The sequence below is a fragment of the Thamnophis elegans genome, chromosome 14 (assembly GCF_009769535.1).
Source record: "Thamnophis elegans isolate rThaEle1 chromosome 14, rThaEle1.pri, whole genome shotgun sequence".
NCBI classification, from domain to species: Eukaryota; Metazoa; Chordata; class Lepidosauria; order Squamata; family Colubridae; genus Thamnophis; species Thamnophis elegans.
In genome coordinates this window covers 17,185-41,038 of record NC_045554.1, presented here as the reverse complement: position 1 = coordinate 41,038, position 23,854 = coordinate 17,185, and the positions used below count along the sequence as shown (strand labels likewise).

At 44.3% G+C, this 23,854-nt stretch overlaps 2 protein-coding genes and 1 long non-coding RNA gene across 4 annotated transcripts in view; 2 read left to right on the top strand and 1 right to left on the bottom strand.

The window, feature by feature from the left end:
- The first annotated feature begins 66 nt into the window (after nucleotides 1-66).
- Nucleotides 67-8,606, top strand: SLX4 (SLX4 structure-specific endonuclease subunit). 2 transcript variants are annotated; one of them, XM_032230469.1, is made up of 10 exons: nucleotides 67-340; nucleotides 416-660; nucleotides 883-1,075; nucleotides 1,425-1,525; nucleotides 1,905-2,051; nucleotides 3,782-3,951; nucleotides 4,139-5,871; nucleotides 6,355-6,457; nucleotides 6,560-6,934; nucleotides 7,247-8,606. In XM_032230469.1, the coding sequence occupies exons 2-10, from the start codon at nucleotides 439-441 to the stop codon at nucleotides 7,572-7,574; spliced, it is 3,372 nt and encodes a 1,123-aa protein (XP_032086360.1). In that variant the 5' UTR covers nucleotides 67-340; nucleotides 416-438; the 3' UTR covers nucleotides 7,575-8,606. The 2 variants fall into 2 exon arrangements, with proteins under 2 accessions (XP_032086360.1, XP_032086359.1); XM_032230468.1 differs by having other exon boundaries at nucleotides 67-660.
- Nucleotides 8,607-9,578: 972 nt separating this feature from the next.
- Nucleotides 9,579-23,854, bottom strand: part of CREBBP (CREB binding protein) — a 31,432-nt gene continuing 17,156 nt past the window's right edge. The window contains exons 18-24 of the mRNA XM_032230466.1: nucleotides 23,446-23,592; nucleotides 22,462-22,575; nucleotides 19,811-19,976; nucleotides 19,307-19,474; nucleotides 16,312-16,473; nucleotides 15,863-16,144; nucleotides 9,579-12,722 (exon numbers count right to left, since the gene is read on the bottom strand). Of these exons, the coding sequence (XP_032086357.1) occupies nucleotides 10,506-12,722; nucleotides 15,863-16,144; nucleotides 16,312-16,473; nucleotides 19,307-19,474; nucleotides 19,811-19,976; nucleotides 22,462-22,575; nucleotides 23,446-23,592 (3,256 nt within the window). The 3' untranslated portion in view covers nucleotides 9,579-10,505. The remainder of the gene's footprint in view (nucleotides 12,723-15,862; nucleotides 16,145-16,311; nucleotides 16,474-19,306; nucleotides 19,475-19,810; nucleotides 19,977-22,461; nucleotides 22,576-23,445; nucleotides 23,593-23,854) is intronic.
- Nucleotides 16,082-19,009, top strand: LOC116517509. Its single transcript, XR_004256470.1, has 2 exons — nucleotides 16,082-16,169; nucleotides 18,633-19,009. It is a non-coding gene; the product is annotated as an uncharacterized LOC116517509 (long non-coding RNA).

Here is a 23,854-nt window from a genome sequence, read left to right as displayed (position 1 = left end):
GCGGGGCTGTTGCAAAGACGGCGGCTGGGAGAGTTTGGCCGCCGGCCGGCAGGGGGGGCTCGCGCGGCGGCGCCTGCGTTGCCGCGCTGCCAAAATGGTCGACTCGGAGGACGAGTTTCGGCGGCGGGACCCTCCGGCGGGGGGGCGGCGGCGGCGGGCCGGGGGGGCCACGGCCGCTCTGCGCCGCCCACGCGCCCCCCGGAGCCCGGGCTGAAGCGAGGCGGCGCCCCTCGGCCCGCCGGGAGGAAGAGGCGGCGGGAGGCCGGTGGGGAACCGCTGGCGGTCCCGGCCAGGTCTCGCTCGGAGGCCGGGGGTCCCGGCGGGAAGCGGCCCCGGGCGGGTGAGGCAGGGCGGAGGGCGGGGGGGAGGCGGGGGCCGCCGGGGATTCGCTGACTGCCGCCTGCTCTCCGCCTAGAGACGAGGAGGGCCCGCGGGAGGATGAGGCCGCCGCCGCCGCCGCTGCTGCTGCAAGGGTCGGAGGAGGCCCGCCGAGGGCTGGAGGCCCGGGCGGCCCTGCTGCTCTCGGAGGCCCCGGCCGCGCCCCGCACGCCCCCGCTGCCCGCCAGCCGCTGGGAAGGGGCCCCGGCTGATGCGAGCCAGGCCGGCCGGCTGTGGGCGCTGAGCTCGCTGACGGACGCCGCCCCTCGGGGGCCCGAACAGGTGCGGGGCTTTGGGGAAGCGCCGGGCTTTCCCCCCCTTCCCTTCCCTTCCCCTGCGGGCCAGCTGAGCCGTCGCTCTTTCGCGGCCCTTCTGCCCCCGGAGACGGGCCGGAGCGTCCCGAGGGCAAGCTCGCCTCCCCGCGGCCCAGGTTGAGGGCTTCGAGCGGCCCCGCGCGGCGACTTGGTCTCGGCCGGGCTGCCACGGAGCCTCCTCCCCTTTCAGCGGCCGCAGTTCAGCCCGCCCGGGGCGCCCGCGGAGCCTCCAGAGACGGAGCGTTGCCCAAGCAGGCCTGGCGAATGCTTTGAAGGCCGCCGTCCGGGAGATGCCGACGTCCTGCAAGATCTCCTGGAGCTGGCCGGGGAAGGACTCACGTTCACCCAGTGGAGCCTTGATGTCGGGCGGCTGGAGCACCCGGGTGAGGAGAGTTCAAAGGGCTGCAAAGACCTTGATGGGAACCGCGCGGTCTTTCCGGTTTCACCTTTGCTAAACAGCTGGGAGGTTGTTGGAATTAGCCTGGTAGAAGAAAAAAATGTACTCCAATGTTTCCTTTTGGAGCCGTGGCTCTGTGTGCAGAATCCCCTTGGCCTAAGAAGACGGCAGCTCTGCTAAATCTTAGCACCTTGGAGGAATCAGTGGTATCTGAGGCCAAGCGGAAGGGAACAAAGCCAGGATATAACCAACATGTTTGATTTGTATTCACGTGTAACAGTGACAATATTCTAGGCCAGGTTTATATTAATGATGATGGTGATGATTTGTTGTAGAACAAGAACAGATGCCAGGTGTTCAGCAAAAGGCTTTTAACCGGTTGTCCCAGCAGCAGCAGCAGCAGCAACAACTATATCAAAAGTGCCTTTGTGAAACAGTAAGGACAGAATTGTACTCAAAGTATATCTGGATGAGGAATAATACTGAGCGTCTATCCAAACTCAGTACCTCAAGCTGTACAATTGCTTGGCAGCGACAGCAAAAGCGTGACTGGATCTCTACATAATATAAAATGCTTTCATTTCCTTATTGCCAAATAGAGAACTTCTAAACGTTCTGGGACTAATTCTCATTCTCTCTCCCCCCCCTCCCTCCTTCCCCTCCCTCTCCCCCTCTCTCTCACTGGCAGTCCTTTTCCCAAACCTTCCTTTGAAATGGAAGACTTAAGTTTTTAATGAGAAATTTAACATCTCTCTGCCTGTGGACTGAAAGAAGAAGAGCTTGCTTTTTTTCCTCTTCCCTTTTTCCTGTTCTAGTTCCCTCTTGGCTCACTGGCTGCTGCCTTCAAGGAGATGGTCAATAATCCTCATTTGAGTGATATCCAGATCCAGGTGGATAGTGGGGAAGTCTTTTATGCCCATATGTTTGTATTGTATGCAAGATGTCCTCAACTTTTACAATTTGTAAGTAGTCATGACGTGTTTAAGGGTTGTATATAGAAAACATTTTAACATTGTTCATGCTTGAGTGTTATTGTAGATCCACATTTGTGGAATTTTTCCATTTTCGTAACTCTAAATTTTCTTCTTGAGGTTGATTCTAATAGCATCACTTGGGAGAGGAATACTAGTGAGGACACACCAGTTATTTCACTATTCATTTATAGAGAATTGCAGCCAATAAACCAAACTTTTGAAGAGTGGCTGCAGGCAGCAGGATTCATTGGAGATTTCTACAACAAGGTTATTCCTATGAGCAGCAACCAGCTATGCCCTACAGTAGGCAAGTGCAAAGTGAAGCCAATTCAGCTAGATGGAGACTGTAAGAGCAGGGAAAAAATGGTGCATTAAGTGGAAGGGCTTGAAGAAAATTACAGATCTAAATGGTGGAAGGGACACAAAGGGACTTTGGATAGTTTATAGGACTGTAAAGTTGGTATTTTTATACAGGTAGTCCTCAAGTTATGAACATAATGGAGCCTACCAATTACATTTGTAACCTGAGGATTTGTTGGAGTGAATCATGTAAAATGAACATAAAAACTCCCTGCTTTCACCCTGATTTTGCTAATTGAATGCGCAGGTTGTTAAAGGCACATGACGTATCTCAAGGTGGGGAAGGCCATGGGGGGGCTTAGTGCTTCTGGCTACCCAAGGCGTCCCCCAACCTTCTGAAATACCTCATGCTCCCCACAATTCCCCCCCCCCATCCTGCCACGCTAGGTCTCCACAGGCACTTACCTTGCGAAAATCAAGCAAGCTGCTGCCACAGTTGCTTTGCCTGCTCCAGGCGCTTCGAAAGTGGAGTGGGGAGAGCAGAGGCAGAGCGGGACGAGCACGGCCTGCTTGGCTTCACTGGCTCACCCCGGCTGTCTGCTGCTTTTGGAGAGAGTCTCAGTGAGTCTCCCCCAAAGGCTTCCAGTCTCTTACAAGCCGATGGGAGGCTTTGAGGCAGTGAAATCGGGCTGCCTCAAAGCATCGCTCAGCTTGCAAATGCTTTGCACGCCAAGACTGGAAGCTTCTGGGGGTCGTGATCTCATGCAACATTAGGTACCCATTCTCTGGAAAAGATCATGGTCCCCAGAAGCTTCCAGCCTTGGCATTTGCAAGCTGATGGGATGCTTTCAGGCTGCCCAATTTCGCTGCCTCAAAGCCTCTCGTCGGCTTGCAAAGCCAGGTCTCTGGTGATAGAGAACTGAGGCCTAAAGTACTGGGAGATCACTCTCGCGTGAACTTGACATACTTTAGGCCTTGGTTCTCTGTGAATGCACCGAAGTAGCAAAGAAATCAAAGGGTTTCTAGATCGGGGAATAAGCAGGGTGAATGCTGCAGTGCCTTTGCAGTGATTCATAAGGGCGAACGACTGCTGTGGTACTGCAACATTCATAATCTCGGGACTGTGTCATAAGAAATTGGGTGGAGGTGTTTCATGAAACAACTTTGAAGTGTCCTAACTCGAGGATTACCTTTATTGTACAAAATGAAAATGTGTTTATAACTGCTGAGGCAGGAAACCTTTGGACTGGCAAACTTTGCCACATCTAGGAACCATTTTTATGGTGCGAATGCTTTTGAATGTCTGCAGTACAAACAGCTTGCACTTGTGGTCAGGAAAGTTTGAAAAAAGGAAGGAAGGAACTTTGGGTTATGACTGCTGCTGCAGAGTTTGGTGTCTCTTTCTGTTCTGCTACCAGGTTGACTACAGACGTTTTGTGGTGGCTGATGAAGGAGAGGTTGGAGCCTCCCGCGTGCTGTTACACGACGCTCCAGGGGATGCTGTTGCTCTGTTCTTGAAGTACCTCTACACAGCTGAACATTTCATACCCCAACATTTGTTGTCAGATGTGATTGACCTAGCAATAAGGTCGGTGTTTTGATGCTTCAGAGTATTTAGTTGGTTGGAAATCATTATGAAATTTACTCTATGATAGTTTTGAATAGAGCTCGTTTTGGTTTGCTGTATGAAGCATGAATAAGGATTAAGTTATCTTATACCGTGGATTGTACCCAGAGAGGAGAAAGAACATTTATGTACATTTATATGTTTTCAGGTTTGGAGTGAAAGAATTGGCTCTTCTGTGTGAAGGCCAACCTAGTGAAGAGATACCTGTAGAAAAACCAGCTGATGATAAAGACAAAGTTGGAGATTTTGAAGAGCTCTTGAAATCCATGTGGCAGGATGAAGATGAAGAAACTGTGGCAAAAGCCGTATGCAGAGATGAAGTCAGTGACAATATGAATGATCAGGAACTAGAGGAGATTTATGAGTTTGTGGCTACCCAGCGCAGAATGACCTCTGATGAAGCCAGAAAGGAAAAGGCCTGCATTGAATATAGACGTAATGAAGTGGAAAAAAAGATTGGTCAAGATGGTGGTTCTTGCCCAAGAAAGGTGCTGGAGAAGCCCAGAAGAGGCATGACAACTAAGGAAAGTGAAATAAAAAGTGATCAAGAGTCATCCAAATTGAAAACCTCTATTGCCCACATGGGAAAAGATCTGAAAAAGTATCCTGTTGAGTTCCAGCGAGATTTTAAGGAAACCGTGTCCTTCGGAGCAAGTAATAGAAAAGAGCCCACAAGTGAGATTCATCTCGGGTTAGCTGGGGATTCCACTCATAGTAATCATCTGGAGAGGTCTGCAGCCCAATTTTCTGTCTCAGAAATGAAATGTTCTGTCTGGGAGCAGAATATTAACATAGCCAAAGATGAAACTGCAGCAAGAAATTTTCCAAGACTTTTTCAAGCGCCAGCAAAAGATCACCAGATGATTTTGCCAAGAGATCTAGAAGTTCCTTTCTCTCTAATAACATCTGCATCACAGCCAAACATACTAGATAGGCTTCTCTCTCAAAATGAGAAGCAACAAAATATAAACAGGAAGGAAGAGGCTCCTATCGGCAGCCTAGAGAAGTCTGGTGCGGTGAATCCTCAGAATATTATGAGTGACCATATTGTAGTCCTGGATTCAGATGAAGAGCTGGAACAGGAAGCAGAAAAGACACCGGCAGAGGCTGCTTCGAGCTTCTCTGAGCAAGAGTCATGGCATAAAGAGAGCCCGGTTACTGATGCCATGAACTGCTGGAGCCCAGCCCCTCCCCAGCAGGATGTAAGTAAAGTGGGAAATGGATTGGGCACACTAATTTGTAATGAGGCCCAATCTCTGGGTAAATGCCATCAGCCCTTGGACCTGAGCAGTCACAAAGAAGACAGCTTCCAGGAAGGTTTAGGCTGGAGTGAAGGAAGGGCATTGGTGGTGCCTGAAACCCCTCTGGCAGCCTGGAGTAGCTTGGATGTCGTGCAGGTTGAAAAATCCAGGTTGAATTCTTCCCTTGAACAGCAGTGGACTCTTGAAAGCCAGACAGAACCGTTGTCTTGCAACTATAAACTGCTGCCGATGCTTTCATCTAGCTCTTTGCTCGAAATAGTGAAACCTGACAATGGCCTCTGTGCAGTAGAGAGAGATGTGGTGATTGTGGATGACAGTGAGGAGGAGCAGAAAGCAGTGCCGCTATGTTCAAGGGGCAGCTTTGTAGAACCTTTGGAGGTAATAAGTGCAAATGCCAGAAATCCTTTGAGGACTTCTGTCCACATGATTAACACGCAGGACAATCACCCTGTGACAGTTGCTAGTAGTGTAACTAATTCAGGAGTCATGTTCCATTTGGGAGCGGAAGATTTGCTACTGCACAACTCTCAGAAACGGCCTGGAGAAGAGTCTGACAGCAATGAAGCTCTTCCTGCCTGCTCAAGTTTCTCTGCTTCCATACCTGTTCCAAAGATTTCTGGTAAGTTGCTGCTTTGGGTCAGTTATGACAACTTCTTTGACAGCTGCCCTTTTCCTGCCACTTAACTTAGTCGTTGAGTCCTTTGAAGCTCAATGAATGATCACACTCTGATGTGCAAGACTAGAATCCTTGCAGATCAGAATCCTGGCTAAGCTTCATTGGGCATCAGGTTTTGCAAAAGACAGTGATCTTTGGATGGGTTCTATTTCCTGCAGATTCTGGAAGGGAAGGAACAATCTAGAAATCAGTTTTGGCTTCTTCCTCCTAAAGCACTTTTATAATTAACTGTTCAGCTTTTTTTAATTTAAAAAAAGTGTGCATGATGGGGATTAGAATCTGACAGCTGTCTTCCCAGAGGTTCGGGATGATTTTTCTGTGGATTAATAACCGGTGTAGTATATATTGTGGTGATACAGGTTTTTCAGCAGACCGAATATAGACCATGTGGTTGATTTGATTCAGTTCCCTCTTGATTGGTTACAGATCTTGCCTGCCAACCCAGGGACATCTCTTGTGTTACTCCACTCATGCCCGTTCCGCCTTACTCAAGCATGGACACCCCAGAACTGAAGAAGGAATTGAGCAGGTGGGTGCTGTCGGTATTGAAGCAGGCTCCTTCTGTAGGCACGAACTTACCTTACAGGTTGTGCTTACTTGCAAATTGTGATTTGGCTTCCTTTTTCCTTAGATTTGGTGTCCGTGCTCTCCCAAAACGGCAGATGGTTTTAAAACTGAAGGAAATTTTTCAGTTTACTCACCAACAGGCAGGAACCGACTGTAAGAAAAAATCTATGCCGGTTTCTACCAGCTCCTTTCAGAAACTGCAGCAAAAATGTCTTTCTCCTTATCAACTGCTTCAGGGGAGCCCAAATACGACTAACTGTACAGATCTCTCCAAAGGAGGTGTTCAGAGGCCAGAGGCTAGACTTGGGTGGCCAAAGGGAGCTGCTCTTCCTGCAAACAGATCAACTGATGGAGAGGACAATGGAGACCTAATCCTGACTACTTCTGAAGCGCCAGCTGGCACAAGAGGTGGAAGTGAGACTTATGCAGCACCTCAAAGGTATACGGGCAGATTGGAAGGAGTGTGTTCATTTTTCCATTCTGATTTTTTAGTTTTTGTCATGTATCACCAGATGCTGAGGAACGAAGGCAAAAACTTTGAAAATCACCTGCCCACCCCATCCTCAGCCAGCCATATTTTCTACCCTTAGTTAGCCTTAATTTGGGGAACAGTTGTGTTGATGCTATGTAGCGGATGTGAGTAGTTATGGCCTGGGTTATACCAGGTACCCTCCTTTTTAAAAAAATAAGGTAAATTTAAGAGATTGTCTAGGTATCGTAATGCCTTTTTCCTTTTTCATCCTGTTCCTAGTTCATCCCAGGACCTTAAAGTCAACATGCTGGCAGAGAAAGAGGAAAATGTACCAACCTTTCCGATTGCTGCTAGTGGTGAGGGTCAGAAACTGGAAATCTTGAAGCACTACATTCATTCCAACCCATCTCTTTGCCAGCAAATTTTGCTGTATCAGCCCATTGAACTGTCTGTACTGCATGCAGAATTGAAGCAAAATGGCATAAGGATTGCATTGGACAAGTTGTTGGACTTTTTGGATGCCAACGGCATCACATTTACTACTGCAGAAGCTCGGAGAGAGAAAAAACGATACCTCCATAGATGCAAGAAAAAGGGGCAAAGGTGATGCTAAGCCCTTTTGCTATTTGATATTCTTCCAAAATGTGAAGCCCTGGAAGCTTTTTCCTCTGCAACTTTCCAGTCAGCTGCCTCTTCTCCTTTTTCATGTTTATTTTTTTCTTCGCTCAATCCATTTTTGGGGGGCAGCTGGGGAGAAATAATTTGTGTTGGGGTTTGAAGTGAGTTTGATCCCTTTGACCCAAACTTTGGACAGTGGATAGCCTGCATCCCAAGAGCAGCTTTGGACAGGCAATTGCAGGGCCAGTCCACTCTCTCATTGATCTAGATATAGGTCAGTCCCTATTTGGTAATAATAGATGGATTTAAATGCAGATTTTTCTAAGACTGCCGGTAATGGGGGCAGGCCATGCTTAGTTTGGTTATCAAAACTGCCTTGTTGCCCCAACTGAAGATTTTGAGAAGAAGATGCTTGATGTCAGAATTGGTCACTTTCATCCAATCCTGAGAATGATTTCAGCATTGCCCGGTGGGATGACCGGTTAAGCCTAGAAGTATCTTTGCCCTACCTTTTCCCTATGGCTGGCTGTTGGAGGAGGAAAAAGCATACTCCTTCATTTACAAAGACAACTTTCAAGTTTATTTCGCCTGAGAGTACTGCCCAAGTAATTTACTACAGAATTGTCTCCCAGGAGGTTTGTTGGTGTAAAAATAATAATGCAAAACTGGGAAGAAGAGAGCAAGATGATGCGATCCGACAGGGCATTTTTACTGAACACACACTAAATTCTTCCTTCTCAAAGATTTGGGAGGACCGGAGGACCAAAAGTGTTAATACTTGCATATGGAGATGGTAATGCATATCTTCTTTTAGATTGCTTAAATTATCATTTATTTCATTTCTTATTTTCCCACTGTTAAAAAAGCAAGAAATTATTTTATGTACTAAATGTGAACAAATCTTTTTAAAGTATTATTGGTCCCACATTGCAACATTTTTCACGGTTACTGCCCACTCATGTATATTAGCTGGGCAGCTGTGTTTATTAAATAAATAAACATTAACATTGTCATGCCCTTATCGTAAGAGATTTTACATGACTTACATATCACCACCACCCTTTGCCTGAGAAGGAAGGTTTCTCTGTATTTACAGCGTACAATCAATCTATGTGGTATTTTCAGTTACATTGAAACTTTAGTACATTAGATACATTTGTCAGTTAGGGTACCTGACAAAACCCACCATGTACCTCCTAGTGATTGTTTAATGTATGAGGCAAAGTAAGAAGCCCAATTTTGCTTCCCTCAAAAACAGTGTAGCCATCCTTAGATGGAACATCGTAGATAGGATCAGGCTGAGAAAATCAATGGAGATGATAATTGTCCTTTCTGAATCTGTGGTGCAGTTTCTTCATTGTTACTGCACATAAAACCTTGTATTTTGATTTTACTTTAGGAAGCATCTGTTTTAGTCAAACTGATGCGCTTTCCCCAAAATGTATTTTTTTTAAAATGAATACTTCTAATTTCTTTGTCAATTCTTATAAATTAGTATAGCCAAGTATAAGTACTACTTCCTTACTGGATGCCTTCCAATGAACTCAAACCTACCGTATTTTTCAGAGTATAAGACGCACCAAGGTTTTGAAGAGGCAAATTTTAAAAAAAGTTTTTGCACTCCGCAAACCTCCCCAAAACAGCCCGTTTTTTCCCTCAAAAATGCATGAAATAGCCTTTAGGAGGTTTGTAGTGCTCCTGGGGGGGGGAGCCCCCCCCCCCAAACAGCCTGGTTTTTTGCTCATTTCTGTCCTCCCCAGCCCCCAGGAGCTCTCTGAAAGCCTCCTAAAAACTATGCGGGGCCATTTGGGTGAAGGGGGTGGGTTTCTGGAGGCAAAATATGCTGTATTCAGTGTGTAAGACGCACCCAGATTTTCACTTTTTTTTTTTTTTGAGGAAAAAAAGGTGCGTCTTATACTCTGAAAAATACGGTATATCCCTACACTCTTCACAGGCACGCAATCAAATACAAACTGCGACAATATTACATGGATTTTGAAGGACAAACATTTTAAAAACCAGTAATTTATATCACTTTTAAGCAATACTTTATATACAATGGAAAAAAGACATGCATAGTCCAAATACAATGTTGAAAACAGCATTTTCATAACAAAAAATCCAAACACTAAGTTAATACCATGTACATGAATTCAAGGACATCCTTTTTGTCTGTTGCACACAGTTTATTTAACAATATGCTATAGAAGTAAGAAATGAGTTTGTTCCCCCCTCTATACAGTGATTGAATCTTGAATTGTTCATATTTATAGTAATAATAGAGTTTGCATGATTTACACTGTAATTGCTTTTCCTCAGTTCAAGTTCACATCAAAGAATTACTGAATACACTTCTTCCCTGTTAAAATTAATATGTCCTAAGTAGTGAGTGTCCCTATTTTTTAAAATCTAAAACCAGTTTTGTCAGAGAAACAAGCAACAATTTCTACGTCTGCAATGTGTGTCTGTGTGTGCAAGAGTCAGTTCCTATCTTTCCCAGGGGTAATAATACTTAGGATACTTGCAAAATCCAGAATAGAATAAGACTAAAAAAAAAAAACCTTTCTGCCAAATGTCAGAAACTTAGCAAGATACATTAGAATGTGAATATTTTTCTTCTCTGCTAAACACCACTGCTTAGTCTTGAAAGTACAAATAAAAATATGAATATAATGGACTCATTTTCCCCTTTAAAAAAGTAAAGTCAACGATAACAACTAAAAAAAACCCACAACAAAGAGACCAGATATTTTAACCACACCTGGCTGGCTTTAACAAAAAAATATATATTCTCTTTTTTTTAAACAGCCATTCATCCATTCACAGGAAGAGGATGAATCAGTCCCATCTAGGGTTTAGGTCGAGCTGCAAGTCTTTTTCAGTTCAAGAAGTCCAGGAACATGAGAGAAACTATGGGATGCTACAAGCCCTCCACAAATTTTTCTAGTGTGTCACCTCCTGTGGTATCGCCAACCAGGGACAGCTCATTGGGTAACACGTTCCTATTTGGGGGGTTGAGCTGGGGAAGCATTGCACTCTGCTCTGGGTTTCCCAGGTGTCCCTGTTCCATGGAGCCAGCCATTGTAACAGCCAACCCAGGGTGAGGTGAGCCAGTCTGGGGGGAGGCGTGGTGAGGAGAAGGCTGGGGCTGTATCCTGGGGGATGGGCTGGAATGTGGTGGCTGGGATTGGGGCCTGGGGGACTGAACGGGTGCCGGAGAGCGCACCTGGTTGCTGAGGGAGGCGTTGATTGGCTGGACAGGGAGGTGGGACGTGGGGGCTTGTCCTGAGAGCAGATGCTGTTGGGGGCTCATGGGATTTGGCTGGCCTGGGGAGCCCATCGGGGGTTTAAGTTGCTGCTGCTGCTGCTGCTGTTGTTGCAGGAGTCGCTGCTGCAGAGCTTGCTGGATGTTAGGGCTGCCCTCAGCTCCCATGGCCGGCTGCCCCATAGGATTCAGCTGCCCCATCTGAGCTAGCTGCCCCATGGCCCCTGCTTGGATTGAAAGATGCTGCTGTTGCTGCTGCTGCTGCTGCTGCATCCGCTGCTGCTGAATGGCTTGGGCATAAACTCCGGGGCCTGGAGGCTGCGGGAACTGGCTGTGAGTGGCCAGCCCAGCTCCTCCTTGCTGCTGCTGCTGCTGCAGTAATTGTCTTCTCAGGATCTCCCTGTACTGAGGACTCATGTTGGCCATAGCCGGATTGTGAGCTGGGTTCATGATGCTGATTGACTGGCCCTGTGCAGCCAGGCCTCCTCCTATGGCTGCTTGCTGGGGAGGGACCCCCGGTCGCGGGACGCCTGCTGGCAGTGCACTCAGATTCTGCAGGCCTGCTTGAGCATGCAACCCTGCTGGGGGAGGCTGCTGCTGCTGCTGCTGCTGCTGCTGCAGTGGGCTCGGAGTCTGTGGCATGCCTGCCTGGGGTTGAATGCTTGGCTGGGGCTGCATGCCAGGCTGGTTTGCTACGTATTTGGCTGTTCTCTGCTTTATAAAAGCTGCCATGAGCTGTGGGTTCGACTTCAGAATATTCAGCACCTGTTGCTGCTGCTGCGGGGAACTGGGAGATTTCAAAGTCCGCAGTAACTCTTGCAAAGCGTTTGGAGGAATCGTTCGGGCTGGTGGCTGCACGCCTGGCATCCTTGGGCCAGTTACTGTTTGTTGGCCAGGCATGGGCAGGACTGGCCTTGGCATTCCTGGCTGCTGCTGTGGGGGCACTGGAGATGACGACTGCCACTGCCCAGGCTGCAGGTTGGGCAATATTGGGCCACTGACGGAGTTAGGCCGGGGCACGTTCATGCCAGCCTGCTGCATGGGATTCACCGCTCCCACGGCTGTGCTCACCATCCCAGTCCGACCTGGAGGCAGGCCGTTGCTGCTCACCCGGTAGAGCTGCTGCTGCTGCTGCTGCTGCTGCTGCTGGGCTGCCTCCATTTCAATCTGCCGGGCTGCTTCCACAGCTCCCGGTGGGGGCTGGGCAGGCGGAGGCGGGGCAGCCACTTGGGTGGAAGGCTTGCCCGCTGAAATGGGAGGGGGCACCGGCGTTCTCCCTACAGTAGGGAAACCAGCAGGCGACATGCTAACGGGGGAAGGCTGGAGAGGGGGCTGGGGAGTCTGTGGGGTGCTTGGCTGCTGTGTCGGGGTCCCAGGCGTTGCTGAGGTAGGAGAAGGCAAATTCTGCTGAGGCACGTTTCGGGTGGTCATGGTTGCCATCCTGCGGCGAATCAGCTGCGCCTGCTGCAGACGGTGTTGGATCTGCTGCTGCCGGAGCTTATGCTTGATGTTGAGGCAGAAGGGCACTGGGCATTTGTTCTCTTGGCAGTGTTTGGCATGGTAGCAACACAGGGCGATCAGCTGTTTGCACACAGGACAGCCTCCGTTGGTCTTGCGCTTGCAGCCCTTGGTGTGCTGGACAACACGCTTCATCTTCTGGCAGGACGGCAACGAACAATTTGCATTGCGGCACTGGCAAGCATGCACTAAGGACTGAATGCATCGCTGGATGCTGAGCCGACGGGATTCCTGGGGGCTCTTGGACTGCTGTTCTCCTTGGCTGTTCCCATCATCATCTAAGCCCAAGCCCCACTTCAGCATCTTATGCTCATGGCTCTTGCTGTTGTAGCAGTTAATGCAGAGGTCATAATCCTGAAAAGCAAAGAGAGACACCAAGATCAACAACCTACAATGTGAGAAAGTGTGCATGCAGGCAGTTCACCTCATAAAAGAATAGGGAGAGTTTGTGAAGGTAGATGCATGTACCTGAGACATTCCATCTGTCACAGTTTTATTCTATCAATAAGTCATTCAATTATCAAGACCATAATGAAGAAGTCCAGTGGCCACTAATACAGAACAGCCTTGCTCAGAAAATGGGATTCCTCACCAGCTGGAAACACTTTCTCTTTCCGTATCCTTCCGTTGGGCCGCCCCGACTTTGTCAGCCTTGTGGCTGGAGTTTTTGTCACCGGCTTGAAGTTCTTCTCTTGCTTCGAGGATTTTGCGATATCCCCGAGATCAGCAAGACGTAATCTTCCTGTTCACCATCTCTTCGGGACGGTTTAGGTCCGTTGGGACACCCCAGTGGCAAAAGTATTGGCTGTGGTCTCAGAGCATTGAGACCACACAACCATCTTGTTGCGACATTGGCTCCTCCCCAATTTATTGCTTTAAAAAAGAATCTGCCTACAAAAACTTAACAACCAATTTAAATCAAAGAATAGAAGAATCAAGCGGCGGAATTGAATTTGGAATGGTTTTGGATAGTGGTTATCTTACTTTGTAAATGTTATTTACATGTATCAAATCTATGCAAGCCTTTTGAAATGGATGGACTAAGTTTTTTTCTTCTCTCTTTGTGACTCTCTGTAATTCACAGATTAAAGCTTTCCTCTTTATCCCTGTGGCTATATACAAAAAGAAACTCTTTAAGAGTGTTTACGCTCTTAAAAGCAGCAGAATACTCTTTGAATATTCAAAACGGAACGTTTCTTCTTTTCTTTCACGGATTGCTGACTTGATGCCCCAAGGCTTTGTTTTCGCTACACACTGATAAAAGAACGCACAGATGTCCCTTTGAAATTTGATCAGAGAGGATAAATCTTTCAAGCTAAGGTTGCTGTGCTTATCAAGAATGACACAATACCCAGAAAAAAAAGAGGTCTTGACTTTGCAAGATATACTTTCAGAACTACAGAAATTATTAAATAAAGAAGAGAAACAATTCGAATACTTAGAACACATAACAAGAAAATATGATGAAAAAATTGAAAATGTTCATCAAATGCAAAATGGGGTGATTGAAACTCAAAACACCGAAGTGGAAAATGAATATAAAGAGACTAAACCTGCTGATATCTATGGTAATTGGTTTGTTCCTGAAAATGGAAAGAATGGAATACAGAAAGAGGAATTAAATCTACTTCAAGGGCCAACATATAGAAGAAGATAAAATTATAGACCCAAATAAAGAAATTCCACTAGCAAAAGTTTTGATAACATTGCTGACAATCAAAGACAAACTGAACAAGGAAACAGAAAGAGGGCATCAAGATTATATGAGAGATTATATGAGAGATCTTATAAGCAAGGAGTTGCTAAGAGAAGTCCATACAAAGCTGATCAAGAAGATGACTAGAGGATTGATACCACAAATGGCAGAAGATATGAGATTGTTTTGTTATTGGAAAGATACAGGTTGATAGATGGAAGAATATAACTTAAAACTAGTGAAACTTAGTGAAATTTAGTAATAATAGATATAATTAAATAAATAATTGATAATGATAATAATGTATACAATGTGTTGTGTTATGATAAGTAACAATCGGCTTTGAATAGTGAATGGCACTCATGAAAGGAAGATTAGAAATCCTTTTGGATTATATACAAAGGTTAATAAAAAAGAACTAAATTAGATATAGTTAGTTTTGATTATTAGGGGGAAAATGTTATGATATAGGATATAGTCAAATAAAGGAGGGATAATGATGACTATATATATGTATGAGTACAATATAAGGAATCTGGATGAAAATCGCAAAAAGTGATCTCGGAAGGAGGATTAGAAAAGTTTGTTACTAAATATTATGGATGTTTAGCTAGAATAGGACATAAGGATTCAGTGCTATTGGAGGATTTTAGAAATAATAAATGAAATGCCAGTATGTGGTTATGTATTAAATCTAGGTATATTTTATGATGAAGGACGTTCAAATAATTATAGTCAAATAAAAATTGGAGGTATAAGGGTAACATGTATAAATATCTGAGTTAAAATACTATGGCAGAAGATATAAGATTGTTTTGTTATTGGAAAGACACAGGTTGATAGATGGAAGAATATAACTTAAAACTAGTTAAACTTACTGAAATGTAGTGATAGATATAATTAAACAAATAATCAATAATGATAATAATGTATACAATGTGTAGTGTTATGATGTAATAATTGGATGTGAATATTGAATGGTACCTATGGAAGGAAGATTCAATCCTTTTGGATTATATATAAAAGTTAATTAAAAATTAAGTTAGATACAGTTAAGCTTTGATTCTTGGGGTAAAATGCTATGATACAGGATATAGTCAAATAAAGGAGGGATAATGATGACAACCTATATACATATATATATGAGTATAATATAAGGAAACTAGATGAAAATTGCTAACAGTGATTTGGAAAGGAGGATTAGAAAAGTCTGTTATTAAATATTATGGACGTTTAGCTGGAACAGGACATAAGGATTCAGCGTTATTGGAGGATTTTAGAAATATTAAATGAAATGCCAGTATGTGGTTATGTATTAAATCTCGGTATATTTTATGATGAAGGATGTTTAAATAATTATAGTCAAATATAAATGGAGGTACAAGGGTAACGTATAAATATTTGCGTTAAAATACTTGAGTTAGTATGAATTATGTTTAATGACTGTGGAAGACATGCACAAAAACCTTTTGTAACCAACTGATACACTTTCTACAGTATGTAAGGAAGGAAGATTTTATGTATTGTGTTTGTTTTGAAAAATAAAATAAAATAAATATTTTTTTTTAAAAAATGGGATTCCTATAGAATTCCCACATGGAGAAGTGTTACTATAGGTTTGGTCATTGTGTAAAACTGATGCTCAAATCATAATTGGTCCCAGTTATGTTATTATATGTCATATTAATCATAAGCATATACTATTTTAAAAAGTATTGTAGAAGAGAAGAGAAGAATTGGTTTGTAAACCAATTCAAACCTGGAGTAGCATCACAGCAGGCAACACATACATACTTACTTCACAGACTGTGCAATGCCACCGTGTTTCCACATGATGTTTACACTCGTTGCAGGTATAAACAAAGCGATCCTGCCCCTGGGTGTGCAGCTCCACAAGCATGCACAGAGTGGACCACTTGGAGCGACGTAGCGAGGAGAACTCCCAGTGCTTGTCCCTTGCTAAAGTGAGGAAAGCATCCCGGCCATCCATCAGATCACAACTAAGTAATGGGTCTGGATCCACAATGGGGGGCAAGGTGTTGACGACGGGCCCCGCGTGCAGGTGAATCACAAAGAAGACCTGTCGTGTGAAGGCAAAGGAAGAGGTGAGCACAAGACAACCCCAACCAAGGAGAAGGTACCATGTTGCTTAATGTCGTCTACTTCCCTCCCTCTCTCTCTTTTGTGACATTAAACTTTGCAAACGTGAGTGAAGAAAAGGAAATGAGGAGGGCTTGGCCACACTACCTCTTTATGCTTCTCCATTGTGGCGTACAACTTCTGAGACAAATCATTTGACACGTTAGGCATGGAGGGTTTCTTCTTGTTGGCTCGGCTAAGGCTGCTTTTATTCTTGTTTGTTTTCTTATTATTCTTCTTCTTGGCATTCTTGCTGTCACCCTGGTTTCCCTGTTAAAACATCAGGAAGCTGCTCAACTGTTCCTCTTTAGAGGCATGTGTGAAGAGAACAGCTGCTTGCTAGGAAAATCAGACAAGCTAAACGGAATTGGTTCCCCACAATAAATACTCTGATTTATTGTAAGAAAAATACACACCTCTCAGCAGGACTGCAAAGACTCAACAATCCTTTAACTGCAGAAGTAACCTTCTTCCTTGGAGGGGACAGAGGGAGCAGCCTGTGCTACGTTTGGCCCATCAAGTTCAGAAAAAACTGGCCATGGTGATAATTAAACAAACAAACAAACAAAAAAGCCCCCAACCCAATGGATTACATGGTTTTTCTTTCACTTTAATTCAGTGGTTCTCAACCTTCCCAATGCTGCGACCCTTTAATACGGTTCCTCATGTTGTAGTGACCCCCAACCATAAAATTATTCTCGTTGCTACTTCATAACTAATTTTTTCTGCTGTTATGAATCATAATGTAAATATCTGATATGCAGGATGTATTTTCATTATTACAAATTGAACATAATTAAAGCGTAGTGATTAATCTGCCAATCTTGGTTTGGGAGAAGATCAGCCAGGCTGGGATTTTCCAGGATAAAATGACCTCCCTGCCTTCCTCCAGCAGCAGCTCCTGGTTTACATGAGTTTCACTGTATTTACTTTTTTTACATTCCGTTCCCCCTACCCACCCACCCAGTTCTTTCTTTCTTTTTCTTTCTTTCTTTCTTTCTTTCTTTCTTTCTTTCTTTCTTTCTTTCTTTCTTTCTTTCTTTCTTTCTTTCTCTTTCTTTCCATTCCTCCCTTTTTCTTTCTTTTCCATTCCTCCTTCCCTTTTCTTCTTTCTTTCTTTCCATTCCTCCCTCTTCTTTCTTTCTTTCCATTCTCCCTCCTTCCCATTTCTTTCTTTGGTGGCGCAGTGGTTAAATGCAGCACTGCAGGCTACTGCTAGATCAGCAGGTCAGCGGTTCAAATCTCATCGGCTCAGGGTTGACTCAGCCTTCCATCCTTCCGAGGTGGGTAAAATGAGGACCCAGATTGTTGGGGGCAATATGCTGACTCTCTGTAAACCGCTTAGAGAGGCCTGAAAGGCCTATGAAGCGGTATATAAGTCTACTGCTATTGCTATTGCTTTCTTTCTTTCTTTCTTTCTTTCTTTCTTTCTTTCTTTCTTTCTTTCTTTCTTTCCTTCCTTTCTTCTTTCTTTCTATTCCTCCCTCCCTCAATCGATTTAACACAGATTAAGACGTTGCCCTTTAAATGGGATTTTAAACAGAGGCTTAAGCTACATCAAACTGTGCTTCTGTCCCGAGTGGAATTCCTCGGGATGGAAGGAGTGGGTGGGCGGGGCCTCCCCTCCCCTCCGACCTCTCCTGCCAGCCCTTCCCGGGGGCCAAAAAGCCTCCGAGCTCAGTTTAGCGCGCAGGACAGAACCGGCGGCGGGGGCGGCAAAGGCAGCGTCCAGGCCCAAGGCAGCTTTAATCCTGGCATGTGCCTGCTTGGGCGAGAGCCCATCCTGCCAGCTGAAGCGGGTGGCCCGACTGCCCCACCAGTCTCCTATTCTCCGGGCACCTTCGAGCCCCTGTGCAGGCGGCTGGGCTAAAGCTGGATGTCAGTTGGAGCCAAGGCTGATCCGCCACCCAGAAGAACCCATCTCTCTCCCACTTCAGTGCCTCAGCCTTTCCCTGGCGTGGAGACTGGGCGGGGCGGCATCTGGGTTGCGCCCAGAGCTGGGGGGAGGCTGCTTCACCACCCAGCACTCTTCATGCACCTGCTGCCGCTTCAGGACGTGCTCCTGAGCACGAGCGACGCCAGTGGAGGTGGATGGTCTTAGGCGACCCCTGTGAAAGGGTCGTTCGACTCCCAAAGGCGTCGCGACCCACAGGCTGAGAACCGCTGCTTTAACTGGTTCTCTTTGCTACCTACCTGTTTTGCAGCTGCAAAAAATAAAACTGAAGTAAACTACGCCTTTACTCTTTCATGAATATCAACATTGTAAAACCAAATGTATATATTGTCCAGAAATACAAGAGCATCAGCAGAATATAAATATAGTGCAAAGTCCATAGCGCAAACCAAAATTATTAATGTTAATAGTCATAATGATATTTCTATGTACCTTACTTTTAAAAAAAACTTTCCTGACCTGCTTTCTTTTACAGGCTACAACAAAAAGTAAGCATGAAACACACATTTAGCCCACTCATCTGAACTGAGTTCTAGTCCCAGCTTAAGCATGGAAGCCAGCTGGGCGGGCCAGCCGCTTCTCTCAGTCCAACTACCTCACAGGGTTGTTGGGGAGAAAACAGAAGGAAGGTGTATTAAGTATGTTCACTGCCTTGAGTTATTTATAAAAATAATAAAGGTGGGATTGAAAAGACTCATCTCCTCCTTTCTCTCAGCAAATAATTTAAGAATGGCAGCCGAGGCAGGCAGGCAGGCAAGGCTCTCTGCTGTGTTGCTCCAGCACAAAACTCTTTCCAGCACAATCAATCCATGATGGGCTTGTGCAACCAAATCGAGGGGACCGTGGAACCCTAAGTAGAAGCTACAAATTAAAGCTTAATCTATTACTGGAACAGTTGGAACATCAGAAACACCACCGTGCAAAACAAACCAAATTGTATTTTGACCCTCAGTCCACTGGATCAGTCATGCTCTCCTTGCACAAACTCTCACAGGTTCTTGCTATGGGGTTAAAACGAAGGGAGCCTCCCCTGCATGCCATTTTGATCTTCTAAAAGGAAATGTGGCATGTAACTCACAGTTCTGTTGGATTGAAAGAATTTGCGGTTCACATAAATGTTGTGGCCGTTTCCCCCATGAATTTAGTTACCTCTATTGTTTCACTAGCTGCGGTGCTTTCTTCCTTTTTCCTTTCTTCCTCCTCCTGTTCTAGCTCTTTTATGCTCTCTTCTAATACATTGGGCCAAAAATCACCCTCAAAGTAGGGCAACTCCTTGGCACTTGTCAGCCGATCCTCAGTTGCTTGTTTGAAGATATCCTAAAAAAGATCACACGGTGTTGTTAATGGTACAGTTAAGACCAATGGCAAAAGTATAGGAGTCAACAAACGTCACATACATTGAAACTATCTTACTATACTCTCATTTGGTTTAAACAAGGGATGGTTTAAAATAGTTTTCTGTTTCATTATGATTGTAAGCATATTTACACAGCCAATGTCTTTGCTTTAGCCAAACCGAAGATAAATGTTGGTGCTTAATTTTGGATTGACACAGATCTAGAATTTGCTTCCAGAACTGTAGCCACCCTAATTATCAATTTCCCTTTCAACTGCGGAGAGAGGAGTGCTGTCTAGATACTAATGTCTCCTCACCTTGTAATCATGAATGATCCTCTCTGCAAAGGCCTTGTCCAGCATCTTCTTGTACCACTCTTGCAGACGTTTAGGTTTGGGGATTTTTTGGTCAGGGGGGTGACAATGGAAGATGTAATCATCACCCTCACTTGGTGGGCAGGCCCAGATGTGGCCTGTCACATACCTGTGAGTTTTACACAAGAAAGACATCCCAGTTAAGTAATAGTTTTTGTGCAGAATTGGAGGCAGCCATCCTAACTGTTCAACTGTAGTAGAAACGATATTTAGATAACCAGCACTTACACTCAATCATCCATTCATACCTCCATATGCCTCTTGAGTCTGTAACCACTGTTGGTACAGTATCTTAAAAAATAAAAAATAGCTGGCCCTGCTTGCACAAGCAGTCTGTGAAGTCCTACCCATGTTGTTCTCTGTGGAGGCCATACAGATGGGATGTGGGCCTGCAAAACTAGGACTATCAATCTGTTACCTGTATTAATTTTGGCCACTGACTGTGTGGTAATTTGCTATTTAATTCATCTTTTATTGTTGTATTCTGATTTTAACTTCTCTATATGCCACCTTGATTGTTTGATGATCTTACAAAGAAACCCAAACTGGGCAGGACGTTAATCTCCAGCTGCTTCTGGACCCTGGGAATTCTCTGCAGCACAACAGCATTGGCAATATTTTAATAACGATTTTAATGTTTTAATCCAAAGAAAATACAGAGCTATTTAAACTATTTAACTCAATGCCCAAGCACTGAGTAAGTTTGTTGGTTTATAAAGTTAATAGGCCACAGAGTTTATTTTCTTCATGTTCTCTTTGAATAATCTTGGACCAACACTTTTAATAAAAAATCTCTCCCTTCTTTGGAATTGAAAAAGATTCAAACCCAGTAAGTTCTACACACAATATAATTGATTCTTATTTGTATTTGTTTTCTCTCACAGGTGGGTTCCTACTAATTTCTTTTATTGTTATCATGCTTAACTGATAATTACCTTATATATTGTGCTAAAAGGAAGGAAATAAATGTAGTGTTCTCTGGTTCATTTTAATTCAAATACCGGAAACAACCCTAACCTCAAGTTCTTTAAGGTTAAAAGGCAAAATATAAATATCTTACATTTTTTTAAAAAAAGAGGGGAAAATCACTTTCCACTTGCATCTGCCCAAGGAATTACTTTCTCCAGGTAGTCTGTCAATTGCAGTCTCTTCAATAATTCCTGGGTGGAAGGAAGTGACAAATTGCGTCCTACAAAACTCAACTCAGAAAGCCAAACTGAGCTTACATGGTCACAAAACTGGGTTAATATGTATATGTTTCTTACTTTTCTGTCCCATTCCCAAGAAATGGAAAAATCTGCTTCAAGTACACCAGCTTCTATAAGGCAGCTTGCCCAGAATGTCCACCTAACTGCTTTACCTCTAATGGCAGTTTGGATGTTTAAATGTACCACATTGAGGCATATGTTTGAGACACTTTAACACACACAGGAGGTAGAACAGCAGGCATTTTACACAAAACACTCTCTCTCTCTCTCTCTCTCACACACACACACACACACACACTTTTCATAACACAACGATCAGACCTTGAACCTTTTTATACAAATAAAATATCAAGTTAGTTTGTGATATAAGAATGTTATTTCCTATTATTCATTAGAAAGCTGTGAGCTTCTTGCACTAGAAAGCCTTTCATATATACAAAAAGAAAATGTCAATATTACAGGCTGTTCAAGCTTTTTTAGTTAACAGCAGGAAAGAGAGCTGCCTGTAAGTTTATTTCCCTTAAATTTCTGGGATTTTCACAGGTTATGTTTTGTATAAGTCTCAATGAACAACATACAGAGCATGACATATGAAAACTAAGAGTTCCTCTGAGTTTCATACCAGAAAGCTGAAAAATTAACACTTGTCTACACAATTGTACATAATTTTGGAATGTGTGAATTGTTTAACCTGAAGAGAAAATTACCATGCACAATCTAGGAAGACTACTATGAGGTGTTTAGGAACTGAGAGTCTACAGGACAGACAGGAGTGTTGAGGTCTGCATTTCTGGCTGGTCCGCCTCTCCCTGCCCTTCCCCTTCTCACTGTAGCTTGCTGCAGGGAAATCAAGATAATCCAATGAGATCAAAGGAGGAAGACAGCAAAAAGCAATTTCCCAAGTGACTGATTTTGTTCCTAATGTCTAACTTGCACTGCGCTCATTTCACTCTGCTTGCAGTGAGTGCTTTGTACCTCTCCACAGAAAGCACAATAATGCCTGCGTCAATGTGAATGGCTGCTACAGCATCAGAAGGGGGAAGCGGAGTTGGAAAAAGTATGTGTAAATCAGAAAGGAAGGATGGGTGAATGAATGTGTTTGACGAATGGAGGAGAATCAGAGAAAAAGACAGTTCCCTGCCTGCGTATTACGATTCTTTCTATGTCTACTATGAAATTAGTATCCCCTGACATCTTTCCCTGGCCTCTCAACTATGCTCCCCAATCTCATTTGGCTTTCCATTCCCCAGTGCAAGGAAAATGTCCCGACTGATCCTGAAGACGTTAGAGGGATATAACAAATTCTACCTGTTTCCATTCAGAGGAATGCACATCATATTTAAGTCAGGGCCATCAACTGCTAAAAAGTCCTGGCAGAACACTCACCCCAATTTCTTGACATATTCCAGATACCCAATAAGGATTTCATGATAAACAGCAGTCCGGAGGCATCTTGGGCGAAAGAAATGGATACTGTCCAAGTAGGAGATGTACACACGCCTGTGATAAAAAGGAAAGAAAACTCAGTGGTTGAGTAATTGTTCCTTTGACTTGTATCCTGAACCCTCCTAGTGGCACAGCAGTTAGAATGTAATATTGTAGGCAAGCTGCCTGACAGGCTCGAGGTCGATTCAGCCTTCCATCCTTGCAAGGTCAGTGTAACTGCTTTGTAAACCTCTCAGAGAGTAAAGCACTATGAAACGGTGTTGTAAGCGCTATTGCTATCCTGCCTTTCCTTCAGAAGCTCATATCCTATCTAGTTGGATTATTGTAATTCATCTGACACAGGGCTGCCCCTGAAGACCATCTGGAAATCTCAGCTGATTGAAAATGCAGCAGCTCTCCCAATTATTAGGCTGTTCCGGAATTGCCACATTTTATCACTCTGGCAAATGCTTCTGTTTCTGAATGAAATTTGAACTGCTGGTCACCACCTGTAAGGACCTATGTAGCTTGAGGCCTGGCTATCTAGGAGACACCTTTCCCACTCTTGGCTTGCCAGAAGTCCTTCAGAGGGATAGGTCATAATAACAACAGTCATTCTATGTGGTTCGTCTCCGTTGGAACAACCTGTTCCCCAAAGGAGAACGGGGAGACTTTCATGGCCTTCCAAAGATGTTTGGGAGTGGATTGTCTGGCATTACTGACACCAGACTGGCTTACTGTTTCCTACTGATGTACTGTTATCTATTTACGCTTCAGATTTATACACTGCCTCATGTCCTTCAAGACCGAGGCAGGCAATAAAATGATATACAAATAGAAAGCACTTCATCTAATTTTCCCCACAACTAAAATTATGAGAGACAGCTTGGCGTGAGATTGAATAACCAGAATCCTTCCTTTGTTTGGAAGGAAGCAAAGCAAGACCTTGTGTTTGGAGGTGGACAATCCCATCCGTATTCTTGCACGTGCATGCCAAAAAAGCAGACATCCACACCATCAATCTCTTCAAAAGCAAACAGAGCCTTTGTTCGGTAAGGGAAGGCCTCAGCCATTTCACGAGAATCCACAAATCTACAACAAAGAGAAATTCACACCATTTTAAGGTAAAAGATAAAAAGCTGAGGAATTAATTATTTGATGTTAGAAAAAATGTCCTTCTCAGGGAGCCTTATTGATTATTGGTTTATTTTCATATTATTGGTTTATAATAGGTGAAAGTGGCAAACGCAATCTCCACTCAGAGGCTGTTCTGATATATAAAATTTATTTGGACCCTACAATCGGCATAAAATGTCCAGCTGTTTAAAATTCTTCCTTAAAGGGTGGAGAGAAC